General features: G+C 41.0%; 2 protein-coding genes across 7 annotated transcripts in view; both read left to right on the top strand.

Moving 5' to 3' along the window:
• WWC3 (WWC family member 3) overlaps nt 1-5,735 on the top strand; it is a 101,299-nt gene extending 95,564 nt beyond the window's left edge. For all 3 annotated transcript variants that reach the window (XM_069003800.1, XM_069003793.1, XM_069003789.1), the window contains exons 20-23: nt 185-277; nt 1,317-1,544; nt 2,256-2,383; nt 3,239-5,735. In XM_069003800.1, coding sequence (XP_068859901.1) covers nt 185-277; nt 1,317-1,544; nt 2,256-2,383; nt 3,239-3,305 — 516 coding nt within the window. In that variant the 3' untranslated portion in view covers nt 3,306-5,735. The remainder of the gene's footprint in view (nt 1-184; nt 278-1,316; nt 1,545-2,255; nt 2,384-3,238) is intronic.
• A 687-nt stretch (nt 5,736-6,422) lies between these two features.
• CLCN4 (chloride voltage-gated channel 4) overlaps nt 6,423-19,568 on the top strand; it is a 44,118-nt gene continuing 30,972 nt past the window's right edge. Inside the window, exons 1-3 of one of the 4 annotated variants that reach the window (XM_069003762.1) lie at nt 8,987-9,048; nt 10,441-10,507; nt 19,257-19,408. In XM_069003762.1, the coding sequence (XP_068859863.1) occupies nt 19,265-19,408 (144 nt within the window). In that variant the 5' untranslated portion in view covers nt 8,987-9,048; nt 10,441-10,507; nt 19,257-19,264. Of the gene's footprint in view, nt 6,469-8,962; nt 9,049-10,440; nt 10,508-18,782; nt 18,904-19,256; nt 19,409-19,568 lie in introns of those variants that run through there. The other 3 variants (XM_069003757.1, XM_069003767.1, XM_069003772.1) reach the window with 3 other exon arrangements.

Raw genomic sequence — 19,568 nt, 5'->3', positions numbered from 1 at the left:
GCGCACTATTACATATAAATGTTTATAAATAACTAAAGCTGAAAAAAATCAGTTCCTTAAAACAAGATAGTTTGTGTGTTTTAAAAAATAAATTTCAAATGCAAAAGAGAAAAAAACCAAACCAAATTTCTTAATGAAGATGATCTTGCAAGCAGCATTTATTTTCCATGTCTTTTGTACTCAGCTTTATCGCAGTGACAGTGACAGTTCAACCCTGCCAAGGAAGTCCCCTTTTGTCCGGAATACCTTGGAGAGGCGGACTCTACGCTATAAGCAGGTACGCCTAGGAAGGTGATCTTTAGCTTTCATTAAGGTGCTAGAACACTGGTACTTTTATACATAAGAGCTTTAGATATCTGCAGGTACATTCCGATCCTTTTAGGAAACGTACAAAACTTCTGCAATGTAATTGGGGAGGGAGGGGGTCCAAGTTCTGGGTTTGTTTTGGGTTTTTTAAGCTAAAAGGTAGACTTAAAGTAGTGAAATAAGGTTGTGAACAATTTTAAAGGAGGGAAAAAAAGTGTGGCAGACAAATTACTTTAATGGGGACTGAGTTTATATTTAATTAGATGTAAAGTTTGATAAATCTTTCAAATCTAGTATATGATGCAGGGTGCAGGTTCAGAGACGTGTGTGAATGTGACATTAAGACATTCATCTCCCCTCCCATGCAGCCTAAAAAATAATAGTATTTGAGACTCAAGTATTCAGGAAAGAACAGGTTAAGCTCTCCTTTTGCCCCTATGCCATTCTTCAGGCTGTCAAACAAGTTGGCAGAGAAGGGCAGATGAGGCATTAATGTTGTGTATATAAATTACATAAAATGTAGTCTGGTCAGCAGAAGTTAATGCCTTGCTGGTGTAGGCAGGCAGACAGCCATGCTCCCATTTTGATTCAGAATGTATCTTAAAACCAATATTGAATGAAGCCCTTTAAGAGGTGTCTTGCTCAGTACAGTATTTTTCCGATGTCATGATGTCATTGAGTTTTTCTTATTGCATCCCTTTTATTATCATCATAGCATGGAATTTTAGTCCATAAACTTCATTAGGTAAATATTTATAAGTGGAAAGGAAACTGTAAAAGGAAGTAGCAGAAAGTATTAATTGAAAAACATAATGTATGGTACAGAAAACCCCTACAGCTATCTAGCCTTTTCTGGGGGATGTAAATAATCTCCAAAACTTCATGTGGAAAAGATTTTGTGCGTGAACTAAGTACAGAAAATGTATGGTCTATAAAACTAAAGACAGACCAGTAAACTATGTTGAGAGTAATATATTGTGCATTTTGTTTGAATCCTAATAACTCAACAGTCCTGCAGATCATCTTTGGCTGAACTTATGGCAAGGACGTCCTTAGACCTGGAGCTGGATCTCCAGGCATCCAGAACTCGACAGAGACAGCTGAATGAGGAGATATGTGTTTTAAGAGAGTTGAGACAGCGTCTGGAAGATGCCCAGCACAGAGGGCAGACAGATTTACCCCACTGGGTCCTTCGGGATGAGAGATTCCGGAACTTGTTGAAGGAAGCAGAAAGGCAGGTATGGTAATATGACATAAGCACTCCTCAGAAACTTCTGGTTTCAAAATGTCTTCATTTTGATAAGATGTCTAAAGAGCTGTTTGTACAGAATCTCAAACAGTGAGTGTTTTTTCTTTATTCTTGAAGTTAGCACAATAAAAATGATTACATTGATTATTACCAAACTGTGTACTTATTTGAGGACAATTTTTGAAGAATAGCACTATTTGCCAGTGGCGCTTTTTGTTTTGGATTTTTGTTTATTTGTTGTTCATTTGTTTTTGTTTAGGTATTTGTTATTGGAACTTTAATAATTTTCTTTCTTCTGGTATTTGAAAGAAACTTTGCTGATGTGATATTTATTCTTTTACAAGTATTTGGAATATTCCCTAAGTATGTGATTCTCCCCCTGTCCTTGGAGAAAGAAGTTATGGACAAAGGTGGTAAAACTGCACAACAGAGAAAAACTGAGCCTAAATTTATAGTAAGATCTTGTTTCATGGATCTTTGTGCAGTAGATTTTGTTAATTTATTACGTATCTTTCTGAAGAGCATTAATAAGTGAAACAACTCAGTCTTCTGCATTTATAGTTCTTAAATGATTTCAGACAATGTACTTATGTGGTTTCGCTGTGGTGAGTGGGGTAAAAAAATCCATTGTTTTAGTGTGAATATTCTTGTGTTTTATTTATTCACATGCCCATTTTAAGCATTATATTCTTGTTTTCAGACCAGACAGACCAAATTTGAACACCACCAAGAGCAAGCAGCTGAAAAGATGCTAAAGAAAGCATCAAAAGAAATATACCAGTTGCGTGGGCAAAATCAGAAAGAACCTATTCAGGTGCAGACTTTTAGGTAAGTGGTAATGCGTACTGAAATAGCATAGCAACAATTCATTAGACAGGTTAAAGATTTCTGAAACATTTAGCTTACGTTTTTTGTGTCTTTTGATTTTAATCAGAAGTAATTAACCAGTAATTTAACCAGTAATTTTAAACTGTATCTGGATTTGGACATGAGTTCCCTTTGAATGCTTTGTTCTGCAAAGAGCCAAAGTTAAGGTAAAATTGCAGGGCTACAATTCTAGTATACATGAAATTAAAAAAAAAAAGCTTCAAATGCAAACATAGCTTAGGTGATTCTTCCAGCTTAGCCTAGTTGCTATGAAGTCCAAATGATGTGTCAGTTCTTCAGTACAAGCCTGTGGGCAAAAATAGTCTTGTTTTATGTAATACATATAAATTACAAGTTACACTCTCCCTAAAAATTACTCAGTAATATTGGAACTTTCTTTCAAGAAGCCTTTTCTTTGGACTCTGTTTCCAGAGTTGCCATCTGTTTTTGCCCTCTTTTTTTGCCCTTCTTTTTTGTAGACGTTATTTGCAAAACATACAAGGGTGAACTTTGCATTGCAGAACTTGTCCTGTGAAGCCTTTTTATGATTAACTATGGCTGAAGTTCAGTGAGTTGTATAAAGCTTCCACCTAGGTTTTCAAAAATAGTAATTTTGTTCAGTGGAAAGCTGCCAGAAGTATATAGTGAGGTTTAGTAGTTTTTGGAACTTTGTTGTACTCAAATAAAAGACCAGTTCAGTACATAAGTAACAAATACTAACCATTAACCAGAGTAAAGAAACCATGTTCTTGTGGGGAGGAGGGGGAACATAGACATAATTTTATTTACTTCCTTTTTCTCTTGTTTTGATCACAGAGAGAAGATAGCTTTTTTTACAAGACCAAGGATTAACATACCTCCTCTGCCAGCTGATGATGTATGACATGTTGCATTGTAAACATGAAGTATTTATCGCTTTTATTTTAATGAAGTTCTTAGATTAGACAAGTTTCTTTAAAAAAAATTGTGCAAAAGCTAATATACACGTTTTGTAAAAAATAAAAAAAAGTAAAAAAAAAGTAAACATAAACAAAAACATATATATAAATATATATACATATATATTTTATAATAGCGACTGCAACAAGGCTTGGTTTTTCCTTGTTGTGAAACTGACATCTCTGAAGACAACTTATTTTATAAAAGATCGACTATCCTGTTAAGAGCGTGTACAGTTTTTATGCTGTTTTATTTGACTTAAAGGCTGGAAGACAGAAACAAAGTGAGTTCAGGCAAATTCACTGTAGTGTAATTTATTTATAGTGCCTTTTTTCCTTGAAGGAAAATACCTACTTTAAGATGTATTTTAAGACTGAAATTTTGTTCCTCAGTATTTGTCATACAGTAGAATGGAACCATTGAGCTGGTTTTGTTTCTGATACCTGAAATGAAAATACTATGTTCTAAAATTGTCACTTTTTCAGCTTTATTATCTGTAGCTTATTATGTACATTGTATTCTTTAGCACTGTCTGTGTTATAGCAAAATATTATCACCTGCAATGTGTTTAACACTAATTAGAAGTGAAGTTAAACACTGCAGAATTCATTTGCATGTTCTTACTGTGCACTAATAGATTGTTTTCATTTCCGTTGTGTCTAAAGTATCTTTATATTCTTAACTAGATCCTCAGTTTAAACGGGGGAAGGAAAAGGGTGACAGGTCTTTGTTTTTCTGTTTAATGAAAAGGGAATTAAAGCAGCAGTGTGAGCTAGCTGTGTGGAAAGCCTGCTAATGGACTATTACAGTGATTTCTACAGTTCTACAGATTCTCATCTGATTCAGGAAAGCACATGTATTCTGATTTCAGAAAGCAGCTGCTTTAATAAGGGTGCTTAAACACATGTTCATCCTAAAGGATGTGCTTTGTGATTACTGTAAGCAAGTTCTGTTGAACAGTGACACTTTCCAGGGGAAAGTGTATAATTCTGGAAGGTACAGCTCACTTGATTGCTAGCTGGACCAGCTAAAATCTGGTAAGAATTAATTTTATTTGTAACCATCCGTTTTAATGAAAGACTCTCACCCTAAATTCCCGAGAATGCCAGTTTTGTGTCCTTGCATCCTGCAAGTATGTAAAAATACTTCTTTACTAAACTACTATAATAGAGTTTCTCATATTTTTCTAATTATACATTACCTACAAAGAGAGGTGCCCAACACAAGATTGACTTTGCAAATTACTGGAATCTCCCCGAAGGAAGATGATGTCTTTTAATTAAAGATCAAGTTGGTTCCAGATTTTTATATGTCAGGAAATCAAAACAACAAAGGCCAAAAACTAAACAGACCTATCAGAATATTTTCAAATATTTTGTAAGTAAGTTTTCTTTGTGAGTTTCAACAACTTAGACTCTGTTACCTTGTCAAAGGTCAGGAAAACATGGAAGAAAAATTGAATTACTTTTACTTATCCATGCTGAGGCAAAAAGTAACGGGGAAAAAAAGATTGTAAGCATGAATGTTAATTGACACAGACATTTAAGGTAATATTTGCTGTTTCCTAATATGGCCTATAGTCATTACAGGCATCAAGTGTTACAATCATATAGCAATTTATGTGAAATTGAAGTATATTTAGCATTTATCATGCTATTCATCCTGAAGCCTGTTTTGCCAGTAAGTTTTAGGGGGTGTATATTGGGTTCCTTGGGCACGACTAGATGAATTCAGAAACTATGCAGATAAAAACCAAATCATGTGAGAAATTTTTAGTGTTTGGGTAAAAGTCTAGGGCCAGCAAGCTTTTCAGTGCTCATTACTTTAAAAGACCAGTTAGTCAGAATTTCGCTTCTCATTTCCAGGGGAGGCTGTCACACAGTAGTGTTTGTGCAGAGTTACCATGCAGTGACACCAGAAGTGCTTGCTGTGTATTAAGAACAGACAGCACCATGTGAGTCTGCTCAGGTACTGGAAGGGGTTACCCAGAGAGGTGGAGCACTCTGTCCATACAGTGGATGAGGACTTAACTGGATATAGCCCAGAGCATCCCAGTCACATTAGGCCTGCTTTGAGCAGGGGTTGGGGTAGGGACCCTTTTTTCACCCTAAATTGTTCTGTGACTGTAACCAAGGAGCAATGTCCGGTGGTCTCTCTGTTTTTAAATTGTGACCGCTGTGAGATGTCGTCGGTGTATCTTGTGGGTCTGTGATTCTGACTGCTGTAATGAGTTCTGTCTTGATGTGGTAATGAGTTATCATATTCAATATTCATCTCTCTTGTTTTTGTCACAGTTCTGTATGATTGTGTCATTTTTGTATTATTTGAAAGTATTTCTTCTATAAAATAAAATAATTTGCCATAAACAGAAAAAGGGTTTTCTTGTACGTCAAAGACATTTTTGAGTCTTTTATATTTGCTGCATTCCTGATGCTTTCATGAAAAAGATCATATTTTGAATAACACTTATCATTGAGGTTAATGTAATGAATTTTCAAATAAAGGTAAGAGAGGAAATCTGGGAAACTGAAGACTTAGAGGCGTTATACTAAAGAGCTGAAAGAGATGCAGAGAAAGGAATGGCAGGTATGTTCTTCTGAGTGCTTATTACTCATGATAAGTTGACAGCTGTATCAGAAGCTTGTAGTTGAATATTCCCAGAATTCTTGGATAGCTCCACTTACAACATGTTGAACTGCCTTTTTTTCATAACAAACATTTGCACTTTCTAAATTTATATTGAAAGCAAGCTGACATTATTAGTTTTGTAATATCTTACTTATGATTAATTCCAAGGTGGAAACCACTCAGGAGAATACTGGTTGACGTTTTTTGGCTGGAGTCTACTGCTGCTTTCATAAAGGAAACATTAAATCTGCATAGTTACAGAAAGACCATTTCTCAGTTTCCCTCTGCAACCCTAAGCTACAGGAGCACAGGCAAAATCATAGCAAGGACATGTGACTCCTGTCTCTCCAGTATTTGCAAGGCATCAAGGGTATGACAGAGTTTAGGTTATTTTTAAACTGTCTTCTAGAAATAGGCATTTGGAACAGCAACCATGCCCGTCTCGCGGCCGTCAGGAGCAACAGCAGAAGCTGTAATGGGTACGTCGGGTTGGGTTTTCTCGCATAAGAACGAAGTCTTATTTGTATTTCTTGCTGCAGTCCTTTTAAGCAGGACTTAAAGATGAGTGCAGTATAAAAAGAAATTTTTTTTAATGAGTTAGATGAATGTTTTCAGTGGATATAAAACTGAAGTTTGAATTTCTAGGGAAGAGGGCCCATCACAGCTTGTTTTGATCCCAACCTCCTTTATAACGATAGTGTTGTACATCTTTGAGAGGAAGAAGCATTTACAGAGGGACTTGCAAAACTGCAAGCTAACAAAAGCAAGAGCAGCCTTTTCTAAAACATTGTGTGAAGAATATATTTTTTTTCCTGAGATCACACAATTGACTGAGTATCATTGAAAGAAAATACCAAGGAGTAAAGTTGATTCGATTTTGGAATCTGTAACTGCCAGTTAAATAATTTTCTTGCACTTGGAAAATCTCTGTATTCTTGGATTTAAAAGCTTCTCAGGAGCTGGTTCTGGTTCCTTACGATTTTTGAAAATCTCTTACATTTGAGCATACATATTTATTGTATTTTCAATAGCGAATCAGGTATTCTGTCCCTTTAGTTTGTCTGCAGTTTGACCATCCAACTAAAAATGTACTTCCAGTAGGAGATTTAATGAGATCATCTGGTAATCACAGAATCACGGAATAATAGACAAGATAAAAACAGGAAATTAATTTAGGAAAGTCTGTCCAGGAAAAAAAAATGTAGGATTGAGACCCTTACACTAATTTGTTAAGTGTCTAGGGCACAGTGTGTTCAAGTGTGTGTCTGGCATAGAAGTTCCCAGGTGCAGATGTTTCACCAAGTAAATGCTACTTCCTGTTTTCCGTATTTTCCTCTCATAAACTGATTGAAGGAAATTGCAGTTGTATTATCAAGAAAATAAATCAAGTGCTCAGTGTTTAGCTTCCTTCACAAATTCAATTGGCCTATTAATACTGATTTTAAGGGGCACAAAGAACAGACGCTGGCAGGAAGCTGGGACTTGTATCACTTTTCCACATTTCACTGACATGGTTATAAAGGCCTGGGGCTGTTACTGATCTATGAATGGTAGAGGATTATGATCTGCTGTGCTGTGTGTGAAGGGCATAATCAAACCTTTTCTCTAAAGCCTTGCTTCTTGCTCCAGAAGAAAGGTGTGGGAACTTCAGATGGAGCAAGCTAAGTGTTCAGATTTCACAATAAAATCCCATGTGTGTGGGTTTTGCAGGGGAGTCCGTGTCAGAAATACATGGCACATCCATAAATTACTGCTCAAACACACTGGGACAAAAAGGTCTTCCAGAACTGTGTTCCTTCGACTTTGAACTGAGTGGGAGTCACTTATGTGCCTTCAGTTACCCGTGGGTATTTTCATGGGTGCTTGTGCAAGACCTGCCTCTACCCAGCTGTTGCATCTGCTTGGAAAGCCCCTGCCTGGTTACCTGTAGGGGTAAAACCAGTCTGCACAATACTCAAATGCAGGAAGGTGAGCAGTAAGGTGAATATCCTGAAGTACAACACACTGCACATACACAAACATGCATAGGGTCTTCAGAAAGAACAGTTACAGCCTCTGCCTTGCAGAATAAAGCCCTAGTGGCTTGTACAAAATCTGTGCAATCAGAACTTTGGAAATTTTTATCTTGTAGAAATCAAATACATTGCTGAGTATGATAAAATTCTTAAACACTCCCCTTGCCCCTCAAAAAAAGAAAAAAAAATACAATTGAGATGCTATATGCACTTAACCAAAATGTGAAAGTCAGGGTAATTGCCTTTTCAAAAAAATATTTTAGGAAGTTCTAGCTTTTCAATACTTGGAAAAGCTTAAGCAGATGTTTTGAAAAGGAAAAGTAGACTGGCATGTAGGAGAGGGTCTTTAAAGAAGTGACAGTTGCATTGAAGAAAAGGCAGAAGGGCTGCAAGTGGATGGATGGATGCATGGATGGATGGATGGATGCATGGATGGATGGATGGATGGATGGATGGATGGAGAGAATTAAGAAGTGAAGGTAACAAGGATGAAACAAACCTTTGAGGGAGGCTTGCAGAGCATGAATATGACACACAAGATGGAGGGAAGTCAGTCTGGGTAAGCTTGAAATGCAGTGCCAGGAAAGGAAAAATGCAAGGAATGGTGAAATTGCAGTTTGTCTCGTTTCCAAGGTGCTGTGATTACATATTTCACAGAGCAGCAACCTGGGCTGCAGAGTCTCCAGGAGTGCTTGCTAGCTTGCACACGCCACACTCCTTACGCTTTTACCTCGTGAAAAATGTGAATGTTGTTGCTGTTGCAAAAGCTGCACAGAACGATTAGCTTAGGTTAGGGAGGGAGAAAAGCAGCATGTGTTCCAATGGTGACGGAATCGGCAGGGCAGGGTAAAGAGGCTTGCCGTTTAATCCCGCAGGATTGCAGGCTGGTGCGGCTCCCCCGATCAGATATCCTATAGACGGAGGATGCAGTCACATGATTGTTACTGCTTCCTCCCCATGACATCGCTGCTGGTGCAGCCATACCACCCAAGGAAGGATGCTATTAAAATCATTGGGATTGGGCTAAATGATGTTGCATTGCAGGTAAGCAACATAATTCTTCGAAAAATCATTTGCTATTTGCTCTTGTGCTGCAGTCCTAGAGCTCCAGTTCCGTCGGGCAGGATTTCTGCTGGCAAATAAAGCGGCACATTTTCTGTGCAAGCAGAGGGTTTGCAGGTGCAGAGGCTGCCTGCTGGCTCTGTGCTGATCTGCCGGCTGACATCTCCAGTAGAAATGCTGCCAGATGGAGCTTTATAGCTAAAGAAGGCCCTTTGTTCCCTGTATTTTCCAATGGCTCCTTCGGGTGTCTGCGGAATTCTGTATTTACGTGAGCAGCCATCATCATTCAGTCGTGCAAAGAGAGCAGCAATAGTGTTTTGCTTGCATCCCCTGCCTTTTTTTCCTGGGTGCTTAAAGGAAGTTGCTGTTGTGTCTAAGCTTATAAAGGAATGAGGATTAACTTGCTCGAGGGGTTACGGTGTGTATTTGGGGAAAGAGGCTTTTCCTTTGTTGTTAATTTTTGCTGATGTGGTTTCAAAGCACCTAGTCTGACAGGTTTCCTGCATAATTTGCTGTAGTAAAAGGTCAGTTTTTCCTTGTCCTATATAAACGTGAAAAATCCTTTTCCAGAAGGAGCATAGGAGATGACAAGCGTATTTTTGCTTTCTTGTAAAATGCTGATCACCAGAAAGCTGAAAAATCCACAGTAAACTGTGCTTTTTGACTTGATATTTATGGAAGCAAAGTCCAGAGTCTGTTTTCCTGGTGTGGGTGTTTAATTAGGTGCTCTGTACAAATACATGAGCATAGATCTGTAAAGGGAAAAAATGGTGACTCTCCTGTGGGGCTTTTTTTCTGTATAGCTTTTCAAATATATTTTAGGGTTTTTAAATTTTTATTTTTTTTTACTTTATTGTAATGCAAATGTTACAATGTGAAAAACAATTTTTGAGCTTATACTAGTCAGAAAAGAAAATTATATATATATATTTTTAACAATTGTGATAAATAATTCTATGCCTTTGCCAGAGAACAGAGGATGACTCAGCTGCAGCTTCATCAGGCAGAGAGTCAGGTGACTTTTTACTTCTGGTCTACAGGAAGAATTTTTTTATTCTTCCAAATCCTGTTCTTTGTTCAAATAATTTTTTTCCCCACTGTTGGAAAAATCTGAAAATTTGGCAGGCCTAGAATCTCTGTGTGCTCACCCATACCTTAAGGGGGAATGTTTTGGATCTCCCGTGCTGAAGTAGATTGTACATCCTAGTGAGGGGTGAATTTTGGTTTCCAGTGATCAGGTCTGCAGTTGTGTCAGGATCAGAAAATAAGGTGTGTGGGAGGGGAAAGTAGATAATGAATTACTGAAGTACAAAAAGATGGTGGTTGTTCCAAACTGAAAGAAAAATAAATTTCAATTTTATTTTTCTCCAGCAGAACTGCTCCTGTTTTTTCAAGACTGAGCCTCTGAAGTGATAGAAATACAAACCTGTTGCTGCATGAGGTGATGGGGGCGGGGGGGAGATTGCATCCTGTTGGTGCCAATGCTGGATTTCTTCTTGATTTCCCCTGGAGTCAAGGCTGGCTTGGTTCTCTCCAGCACTGGCTGTGAGCCAAGCTGTGCCCTTGCTCACCAGGCACACTGAGACTTGGCTCTTTGCCCATGGAAGGAGCACAGCAGGGCTGCCACGCTTTGGTTCTACAAGGGTGATGGGTTCCCCCCCTACTCTGGAGCATATGGAAGTGCCCTGTGGAAAAATGTGCCGGGCAGTGGTTCTCCTGCTCTCTCAGTTTGAGTCAGACATCTTCTGTGCAAGAAGACAAGGCGCCAGCCCGATGTGTATGCTGGGGGCCCTTGGAAATTAAGGACTTGAGTGCTCTAAGAATTACTTAGTGTAAAAGGGGGACCCTGGGGACATCCCCAGCTGGAAGGTGCTCTCCCTGGCAGCATCCCTGGGATGCCATGCAACGGTTCTAACACATGGCTGCAGGGGTGCTCATCCCCTGTGCACATCGGGGCCTCTCTTACCAAGGTTGTACCTTCTCAAAGGTTGCTTTTCAGCAGGGACCAGAGGAGAAGGAGATGGGGAGCACTGACCCTGGGTTAGAGAAATTCCTCTTTGCCTGAACCGAACAGGCTCCTCGGGAGTGCTGTAACCTCCCAGGGCTGGGAACTGCTTCTTTGTGAAGTTGTTTGCTGACCTGAAGGGGAAAGTGAGCTGGATCGTGACTGTGGCCAGGTGCTATAGCAGGGGGAAAGGGGATGCTCCCAGCACCCAGTCTCCTTCACAGTCCAGAGCCATCTTGCTTGTGTTGGAGGCTGGTGGTGTGTGGTGGGAGCCTCTCCAGGCCTGAACAGCTCCTGTTTATCCTGGCTCAGCATTGTGCTCAACCCTCAAAAGTGGTGCGATGCCCGGAGGTACCAGTCCTTTTCCTGATTGCTTTTGCCATCACACTGCAGCTTGCAGGGTGCCCAACAGGGGTGTGTGTGTGTTAATATTTTCCTTTTAGTGAAATGGGATCAGGTTGTAGAGAAGGAGTCTTAATTCACTTTTTGTGTGCGTGTGTGTACATACACACGAGGTGTTGGGTTTTTTCAGCTTTCTTCATCTGTAGCCCAGAAGAACCAAAAAATCTCACATGATTATTAATGTCAAAAGAGAGACTCTGGCAGGGTTACACTAGGCTGCTACTCTAAAGCACTTTTAACATTTTGCTCTTAAGCATCACCCCAAGGGAGGGGTTTCCCCATGTTGCAGAAGCAGGAGCTTCCTCTCAGCGGGATGAAGTAACTTCTGTGTAGCTGTGCAGCCCACTGGCATCAAACGCAGCAGTGCAAACCAGGGCCCTGGTCTGCTCAGATCAAGAGAAGTGACATGGTAGAACCAGATTAATGGCTTTTCCAGTGTGGGTTTATCAGCTTTATTTCAAGCTGAAGGATTAAAAGGGTTTTCAGCAAGAGGTACATTGAGTGCCATTGAACATCCCATTTCAGGACAGAGCTGTTTAGGAGTAACTGTATACCAGGCCCCTTCCCTTCTGACAGTGCAACTCTGCTCTCTCTGAATTAACTTGCTTTTTTTTCTCCCCTAGTTCCAAACCTGTTTTTCCCCCTTAATCTTATAATTTTCTGAATGAAGAGGAAAAGAGGAGCACTGGAACCCCAAATCTGCTCAGCTGTATGTGGCATGAGGAGGAAAACTCTGTAGCACCCCTGACTCTTCAGATGTGGCTTAGAGCTCTGTGGCAGTAAAAGCCATGGGTTCAGAAGGGAAATTTGCCCTCTTTTTTGTGAGGAAGGGGACTTGAGGGAAACCAAGAATAGAAACCATACATGCCCCTACACTGTTAGGACTGGTTTCCAGGATGTCCTGTCTCCTGAAATGTAGTTTCTTACCCAGAGGTTGAAGGCTTTCAGAGTTTTACCTAATCAAATCTTGTTTCCATCAAGAAATAATGGGGTGTGGGGTTGATACAGTTCATGGGGCTCATCTGCCCAAACTTCTGGCCTGTTAGCAGAGGAGCATCCTTTAAGAGATGTTTCAGCTCAGTTTCAAAACTGCAGATGGATGTTCCAGAGGCAGCGACGCTTCCCTCCTGCTTTTTTCACAGCCTCAACATTTGCACTTAACAAGTAAATTTATTGGAGGGACCTTTAAGACTCACTGGAAACAGAGATGTAAGTTTAACATTTTTTTATACAGAGCCAATTTTGGCAAAAATTCCATTTGGAGCTTGCAGGAACAGAGCTGGGATTTTTATTTCCCCTTGCCTTCCTGACATAACTCAGCAGCTGAACTAATTTGGCTCAGACTTTCCAAGCAAACTTGAAGGGGGAGCAGGCACATGATATTTCATACCAAAAGAAGTTAATTTCTAAAGGGAGAGTCATCATGGGAGGGAGCAGGGAGCAGAATGCTGGGGTGTGTTTTACCCCTCAGAGGAAGAGAATGCCTCCCAGGACGAGAAAAGGAGAAGAGGGAGTCTGGCTGTGATGGGAGGGTGGGAAGCCCTGTTGGTTGGGTATCAGCTCTCCGTGTGCACTGTGTGCCCTGTGTCACCCCGTGCCTCCCTCCGCCTGTGCTCGTGGCCAGCGCTGCTCTCACCCCGTGAGCATGTGTGCAGGCTGAGGAGGGGCAGCTGAAGGCCCCTGTGGTTTGGTCAGAGCAGTGCCTCAGTTTTCTGCCATTTATCCCAAGGGTTCCCTCCTGCCTTTCCCTTCTCTCCCAGGTCCTCTCCACTGTGAGCTGGTGCCCTGCGTTTTTTGAGCTCTGCTGTGGCTTTGTAATGTTTTCCATAGAGGTTATTCAGGGTAAAGCTGCACATCAAAGATGTGACTGTATTTAACTTGACCACATTATCATAGCTGGAAACTCAGTAATATGTGGTGGTGGGGCCATACAATAAAAGGCTGCAATATTTTACTGTACTGTTTCTGATACTGCAGCCTGCCCGTGCTAGTGTGCTGAGAGACTGAGGGTATGCAGGGCTATTTACTTGTATCTGGAGGTTGTGCAATTAGTCCTTGAATTGTAGGAAAGGCATTTGCCAATTTTAATATCTTGTCTTTCCTCTGTATTTTCTCAATTTACAGGGAAAATTTTTTCCCATATTGTTTCCAAAAAAGGTCTGTAAGTGGGTCCAGCATTTTCAACTTTTTCCAGGAGTCTGAACTTGATTACTCTGATTCAAGGCCATTCTAACACCTTTTTATAAACTTCATCATTAAGACAGAAGGTCAATAACTTGTTTGGCTTGTTCAATCTGAAGCTTCTAAGTTGAATAATCTTAAATTGCATGTGGATATTTTTCAACCTATAGGAAATCACCCATTTAACTTGCTGGGGATTCAGTCTGCTTGCTTTTGCTGAGGACTTCTTCCTTGCAAAATCACCAAACAGCATCTTACTTCTTGTTGAGAAGAATGTTTGATAACTGTTTACCTGTCTCCTATATCCTGTGCGTTATCACGTTGCCATTTCTAAATCATCTTTTACATGGCAGGTGGTGGAAAGGGAATTCCATCCACACCACCTTGGCCTTCCTGGCTCTAGGCTAAGCAGACCTCAGTCTCTGACCCCTCCCCAAAAGACACACACCCCTAATCATCTCCCTGTACTTTTCATTCATGTCTTTCATGGTGACCCTGTTAAATAATCTTGCTTGCTGCCTCCTCAGCTGTCAGGCCCATTTTCTCTGGCCAGGTGGTGCTGAAGACCTGTGGTGTAACCATGCTCGGCTCTAGGAACTTTCTGCCTCAGCCTTACCCTCTTAGGCCTCTTTCTGAACACTGACTCTTCCAACCCGAACCATTCCATGATTCTGTGATTCAGCTCACTCTGCTGGCAGCACTGACCTCTTTGCCTGGATTCAGGCTCTGTGAGGAGAGTGCTCTGAGTCCATCTCTGTGACTGGGTCTAAATTCCTTGGGAGTGGGGATGGATGGATGCTGGCAGAGCACCCAGCTCTTGGGAGGAGGTGCCTTTGCTTGACAGATCACCTTGATCAGGTAATGGCCCGAGGCCGGGGCACCATGCTTGGTCCTTGGAACAGCCAATACAAGTATTAGGGGCACAGAGTGGCAAACCATCTGTCAGTGCAAAGGGGTCTGGTGATGATGGCCATACTACTACTATAGAAAATAAATATGTGTTTAGTACTACTATACTGCTGTAGAAAATAAAGCCCAGGGATTTTCACAGCCCCCATGCTCCTTCATTTTTGCAGTAACTGCTGTCATGTCATGCCACATGAGCACAGCTCATCTGACCAACCATTCAGGTCAGTGGTGGGCTCAACTACAATGGAGTCATGATTCAAAAGCTTTGTGCCTGGAGTAGTATCTCCTCTGTTTTATCACTGTAAGTGTGTTGGTACTAGAGCACAGAAAAGCCCTGAGACACACACTGTGTTCTCCTTTGGTGTGTTGGCTAACGCATGGCACATTTGTAAGAGATGGAACAGGTGATGCTTTGGACACCCCGAAAAAGGTACTCCAAATGTGAATTGAGAAACTTGCAAACTAAACTGGCATTTAGGCTTCTGCTTTCTTCTCCCAGCCTCTTGCCAGGTTCACTTATTCTTTATACCACAGGAGAGGTATTTGCTGCCTGCATCCTGTCATGTTTCACGTAGCAACCCCCCACTTCAAGGAAAACAGCAAAGAGTGTAGGTGAATGTTTGTTTGTCTGCTAGAAACATTTGAAGTGTTGAAGTAATTCAGTAACTGTGATCTGTTGAAAGTAACTTGAAACCTGCTGGAATTGCATTAAAAATCATGCTGCCTGCCTCAGTGCAATGTATCCAATTAAAACAGAAAACAGGATGAGGAGAACATAGCATGGAACTAGCATCTAGGAGCAATAGGCCAGGGCCAAGACTTTTCCTTTGATGACTGTTCAGCTAGTTGTTTTCCATCAGTATACTTTTCAGCCTCTTTGAACCATGGATGTTTTGGTCTGTGCTTGCCATGTCAGATACATTTCATATCTGATTCAGTCAGTCAGCATACTACCTAGAATGTCAGTTCACTGATAGAGCTCTTCTATCTGTGGCTTTTACATTTGCACATGCTGTAACAGTGCTCTAAAGCTGAGAGTTTGTCAGCATTTTCACTGTAAATATGATTTATTGCTCTTCTATAAAACTTAGCTCCAAGCTGATCAAAGTCACGTGATGAGTTTACTCACTGTGAGACTTGCAGAAAAAATGTGACCCTGAATACAATAATACCCTTTTGGTTCTTCAGAAAATAATAAAAAGTGAGTAAATACAATGAGATCTTGTGTCTATGTAGTACCAGCTGAGCTTGTTGGTGTGTCCTGGTCCATCAGCAGCTCCCTGTGTTTGCACCCTGGCTTCTGTAGTTTGTTTGCATGAATCTCTTCTTTGCTTCCCTTACGTGCTTAAAAATTATCTGGTTTCCTGCAGCCATAAAGCTTCACAGGCTAATATTTGGACCTTGACTGCCAGCTTGCTCTCACGCAACTCCTTTGACATTTGTAGGGTAACTCTTTCTGGCTTCAGAATACTGTGCACCAAGCATGGCTTGGGAGATCAGGAACTGACCACCAGATTGATCTGGCCCAAGATTTCTGGAAGATGTCTAGGGTTATGTGGCAGCCAGGAGAGCCTCCATCAGGAGGCACAATTGTCAGTCTGGCATTGTGACCTCTCTTGATTTGTGACTCAGTCCCTGCCAGGACTTTGCTGTGTCTACAGGATCGCAATAGTCTGGTATGGGTCTAAATCCAGGGAAGTCTGCTAACCAGAGCCCTGTGAGTTCCAGAGATAGGTGCTTCAGTCAGGTTTCTTTGTTTTCTAGTTCAGTTTCTAGAAAGAACCTGTTTGCAGTTATTAAAGCAGCATATTGACACAAACCTTCAGTTGTAGGTAGTAAGCTAGTTAGCAAAAATGAGTGCTCGCTGTTAAGGCTCTCTGCTGTATTGTAGGGAATAAAATGGCTGATGGAATTCAAAGTGGAGAAAGGCAAATCAAAGGGGAAAATGACCCCAAGAGATTACAGAATGATGGGCTCCAGACTGGCCATTGTCTCTCAGGGAGTCACAGCAGACTGCTCAGTGTTGGATGTCTGCCCTAGGAAAAGCTGGTGGAGTGCCAGAAATTTTTAGGAAGAGAATATGGGGACTAAGCAGGAAACAGCCCTTGCACAAATTATGTTGCATCAGCATCTGCAAAAGTAGTGGAAAGGACAGCAAGGACGTCTAAGGCATGAAACAACAAAGGGACAAAATACGTATGTTAGACAATTCCTCAGCAAGACTCAACACCTTTCAGTGTATACAATAAGCTCTGTCAGAGCATCCAAATGTCTTAGATGTTCAGGTGTGAGAAGCTGCATTTGTAATTCTGCAACGTTTTCTTTTGAACTGGTAGTGTTACACTCATTAGGTCAGGTGAAGATGTCTACCTCTGACAGCTCTTCGTGATCAATAAACAGAAATTATCACTTCTGGGAAGTAATCACTCTCATTCTGATGTAAATAGTTCATTTCCTGTCATCAGCTGTGAAAGGAGGCTAGGTTTTAGTGTCCAGAGTATAGTGCAGATTTCTCTTGCTAGATGAGACAACCAGCACCATGGCTATTCATGCTTTTGCCATCATTGGAGTGTATTGCTGCAGTACTCTTGGCTACAATTCATGTTTGGATGAAGTTAATTTGCCCTTAATGTATGTGTGTGAAAATATCTGTCACTGCCTGATTGGTGTAAGGCTCCAGTTCTGCTGGCAGAACTGAAAGCATCTGCAAGCTTCACTAGGAGGGCAAGTTAGCTCATCCTGACATAAACCTTGCAAATTATTACAGATGCCAAAGTAAGGTGAGAGAAATAAATGCAAAATAAAGAGAAAGAAAGGGATACTTATGGTGCTCAGTAATAAGATATAAGATGGAAACTCTGTAGTACTCAGTTCAAAAGTGCTGTAGCTAGGTTTTTGCATAATCTGGTATCACATCTCTGCTTTCAAAAGTGTAGTACCTGAAGTGAACTTTTAAGGCTGGCAGTCATCCAGTTCACTGCAATTTCCAGGTACTGGTATGCTACCTTGAGTTCAAAGTTTGTTTGTTTTCTTCATCTTCTGTGGCCCTGTGGTCTCTAGCACATTTTTTCTCTCCTTGGACATGTTGTGTTGCACGTATTTTTGGGGTAGATTCAGACTGAGATTGTAATTATCCTACATACTTGTGGTCTGGCCTGGTATTATCCATCACAATACTGTCATGTGCTGGGCATCGACAACATACTTAAAAAACTATTTTTTACATGATATAACTAGCATGTTGGCTAATTTTCTTGTGATATGAAGGAAAACTTGCCAATGCTTTCAGTGCAAGAGTTTCCAGAAGTTTGTTTATTTAGCAGAGGGTGCTGCCTTTTGCAGGCAGACAGTCTGAGCTGCATGTTCTTTACAGGTACTTCTTTGCTGTATGGGAAGAATAGGGTGAAGTAAATGATCTGCAAAACATCACAATGTTATGAAGTAATAGCATTGTCTAATCCTTTCACCTCATTTCAGCTTCCCCTTCCAGTCCTCTTACAAGACACTGAGCTCAAGGTCCCCTTGCAACTTCAGCTCCTGTTGTCAGCCACATCATCCCACCTTCAGATTGTCATTTCACTTAGCAATGTGGGATCGTGCTCTCACCTGCATGGCGAAGTATCACTGTTCTCAATTGTCACTCCTCTTAACTTCTGCTTTTCAAATCACCCCCATCTTGTGGCAGCTTATTTGTGCTCTGCAGCGCTGCCTAGGACACCTGCTCTGCATTGAGTTTCCTTCCCCAGGCTGTGATTCACTTGCTTGGTTCTCTTTCACACAAACATGCCATGGTTCTGGGAGATCACTTGATTTCCGTGTTTAAAAGGGCTTCTATTAATGGTGTAATGGTGATCTGCTGGTTGCCTGTAAGATAATGCTTTTCTCAGCTGCTTGTGCTCAGAACAGTGTCATCCAAAATCCCTACCCTCTCATGGAGAGCAGAGACTGACAAAGCTGAGTGTTCATACTTATTACATTGCTAAAGACACCACTAAGGCAAAAAATTACATGGTGAGGTTTCAAATAAAACAGTTGAAAATGGGGAGGGGGGAAGAAAGAAGACACTAAATAAAGAGGGCTGGTCAGGGTATCAGGGTTTATGGACAGGGCACTAAAAGCTTATCTGCTACATTTTTGCCTGTTCTAATTTCAGAGTTGGGAAATTTCCTCACAGTTTCAAAGATCTAAATTCTTGTGAAATTCCCATTTTTATACCTGGTGGAACAAAGTGGGTGGCAGTCATTGGTGCCCTGCTGGCCTCATCAGTGACCAGCAAAAGTTACCTTGTGTCAGTCAAGCAGCTACAGGCTCTGCAGGATCTGTTCTATACAACCCCTAAGGTCTGTATATGTCCCCATTCTTCTTGTATTTCATATATATTTCATTCTTCTTATATTCTCATACTCCTACATACCCTCATCCAAATTCCCATCAAGTGCCTCTGGTAACTGTTTGTTGTAGTCTGGGGACAGGTGTCTTTTATTTCCTCTCATGCTTTAGTAGGATATGTGGTGGATATTTCTCCCCCTGCTTTCTTAAAGCAAATATGAAGAGTTTGTGTGTGCCCCCCAGGACTACTGTTCATGCTGTCTTGACTTCCGGGCTCGTGGAGGTGTTTCAGAAAACTTGATTCTGAAATGCCTGACAAAGCTGCAAGAATTCATTGACAAGTTTGCTTTTCTTCTGTGTACAGATCCTAATATGGTCAATGCAGGAGACATGAATGGTTCGGGCAACCTGATGGATTTTCTGGATGAGCCTTTCCCTGATGTTGGAACTTACGAAGATTTCCATACCATCGACTGGCTGCGGGAGAAATCGCGTGACACCGACCGCCATCGCAAGGTGACGGTGTCAGGCTTTGATTCATCACAGTCCCTGGGTCACAGCTATCCTGGTAGTGACAAAAATAAGTGTTTTTCCAAAGTTATTGCTTCCTACCTTGTTGCATGACTTGAGGAGAACTTTTAAATACATGGACGTGGGATGTCCTGAGTTTGTAAAT

This window comes from Aphelocoma coerulescens, chromosome 1, assembly GCF_041296385.1.
Source record: "Aphelocoma coerulescens isolate FSJ_1873_10779 chromosome 1, UR_Acoe_1.0, whole genome shotgun sequence".
Taxonomy (NCBI): Eukaryota; Metazoa; Chordata; class Aves; order Passeriformes; family Corvidae; genus Aphelocoma; species Aphelocoma coerulescens.
The sequence above is the reverse complement of the archived record's forward strand: the minus strand, read 5'-3'. Positions and strand labels throughout refer to the sequence as shown.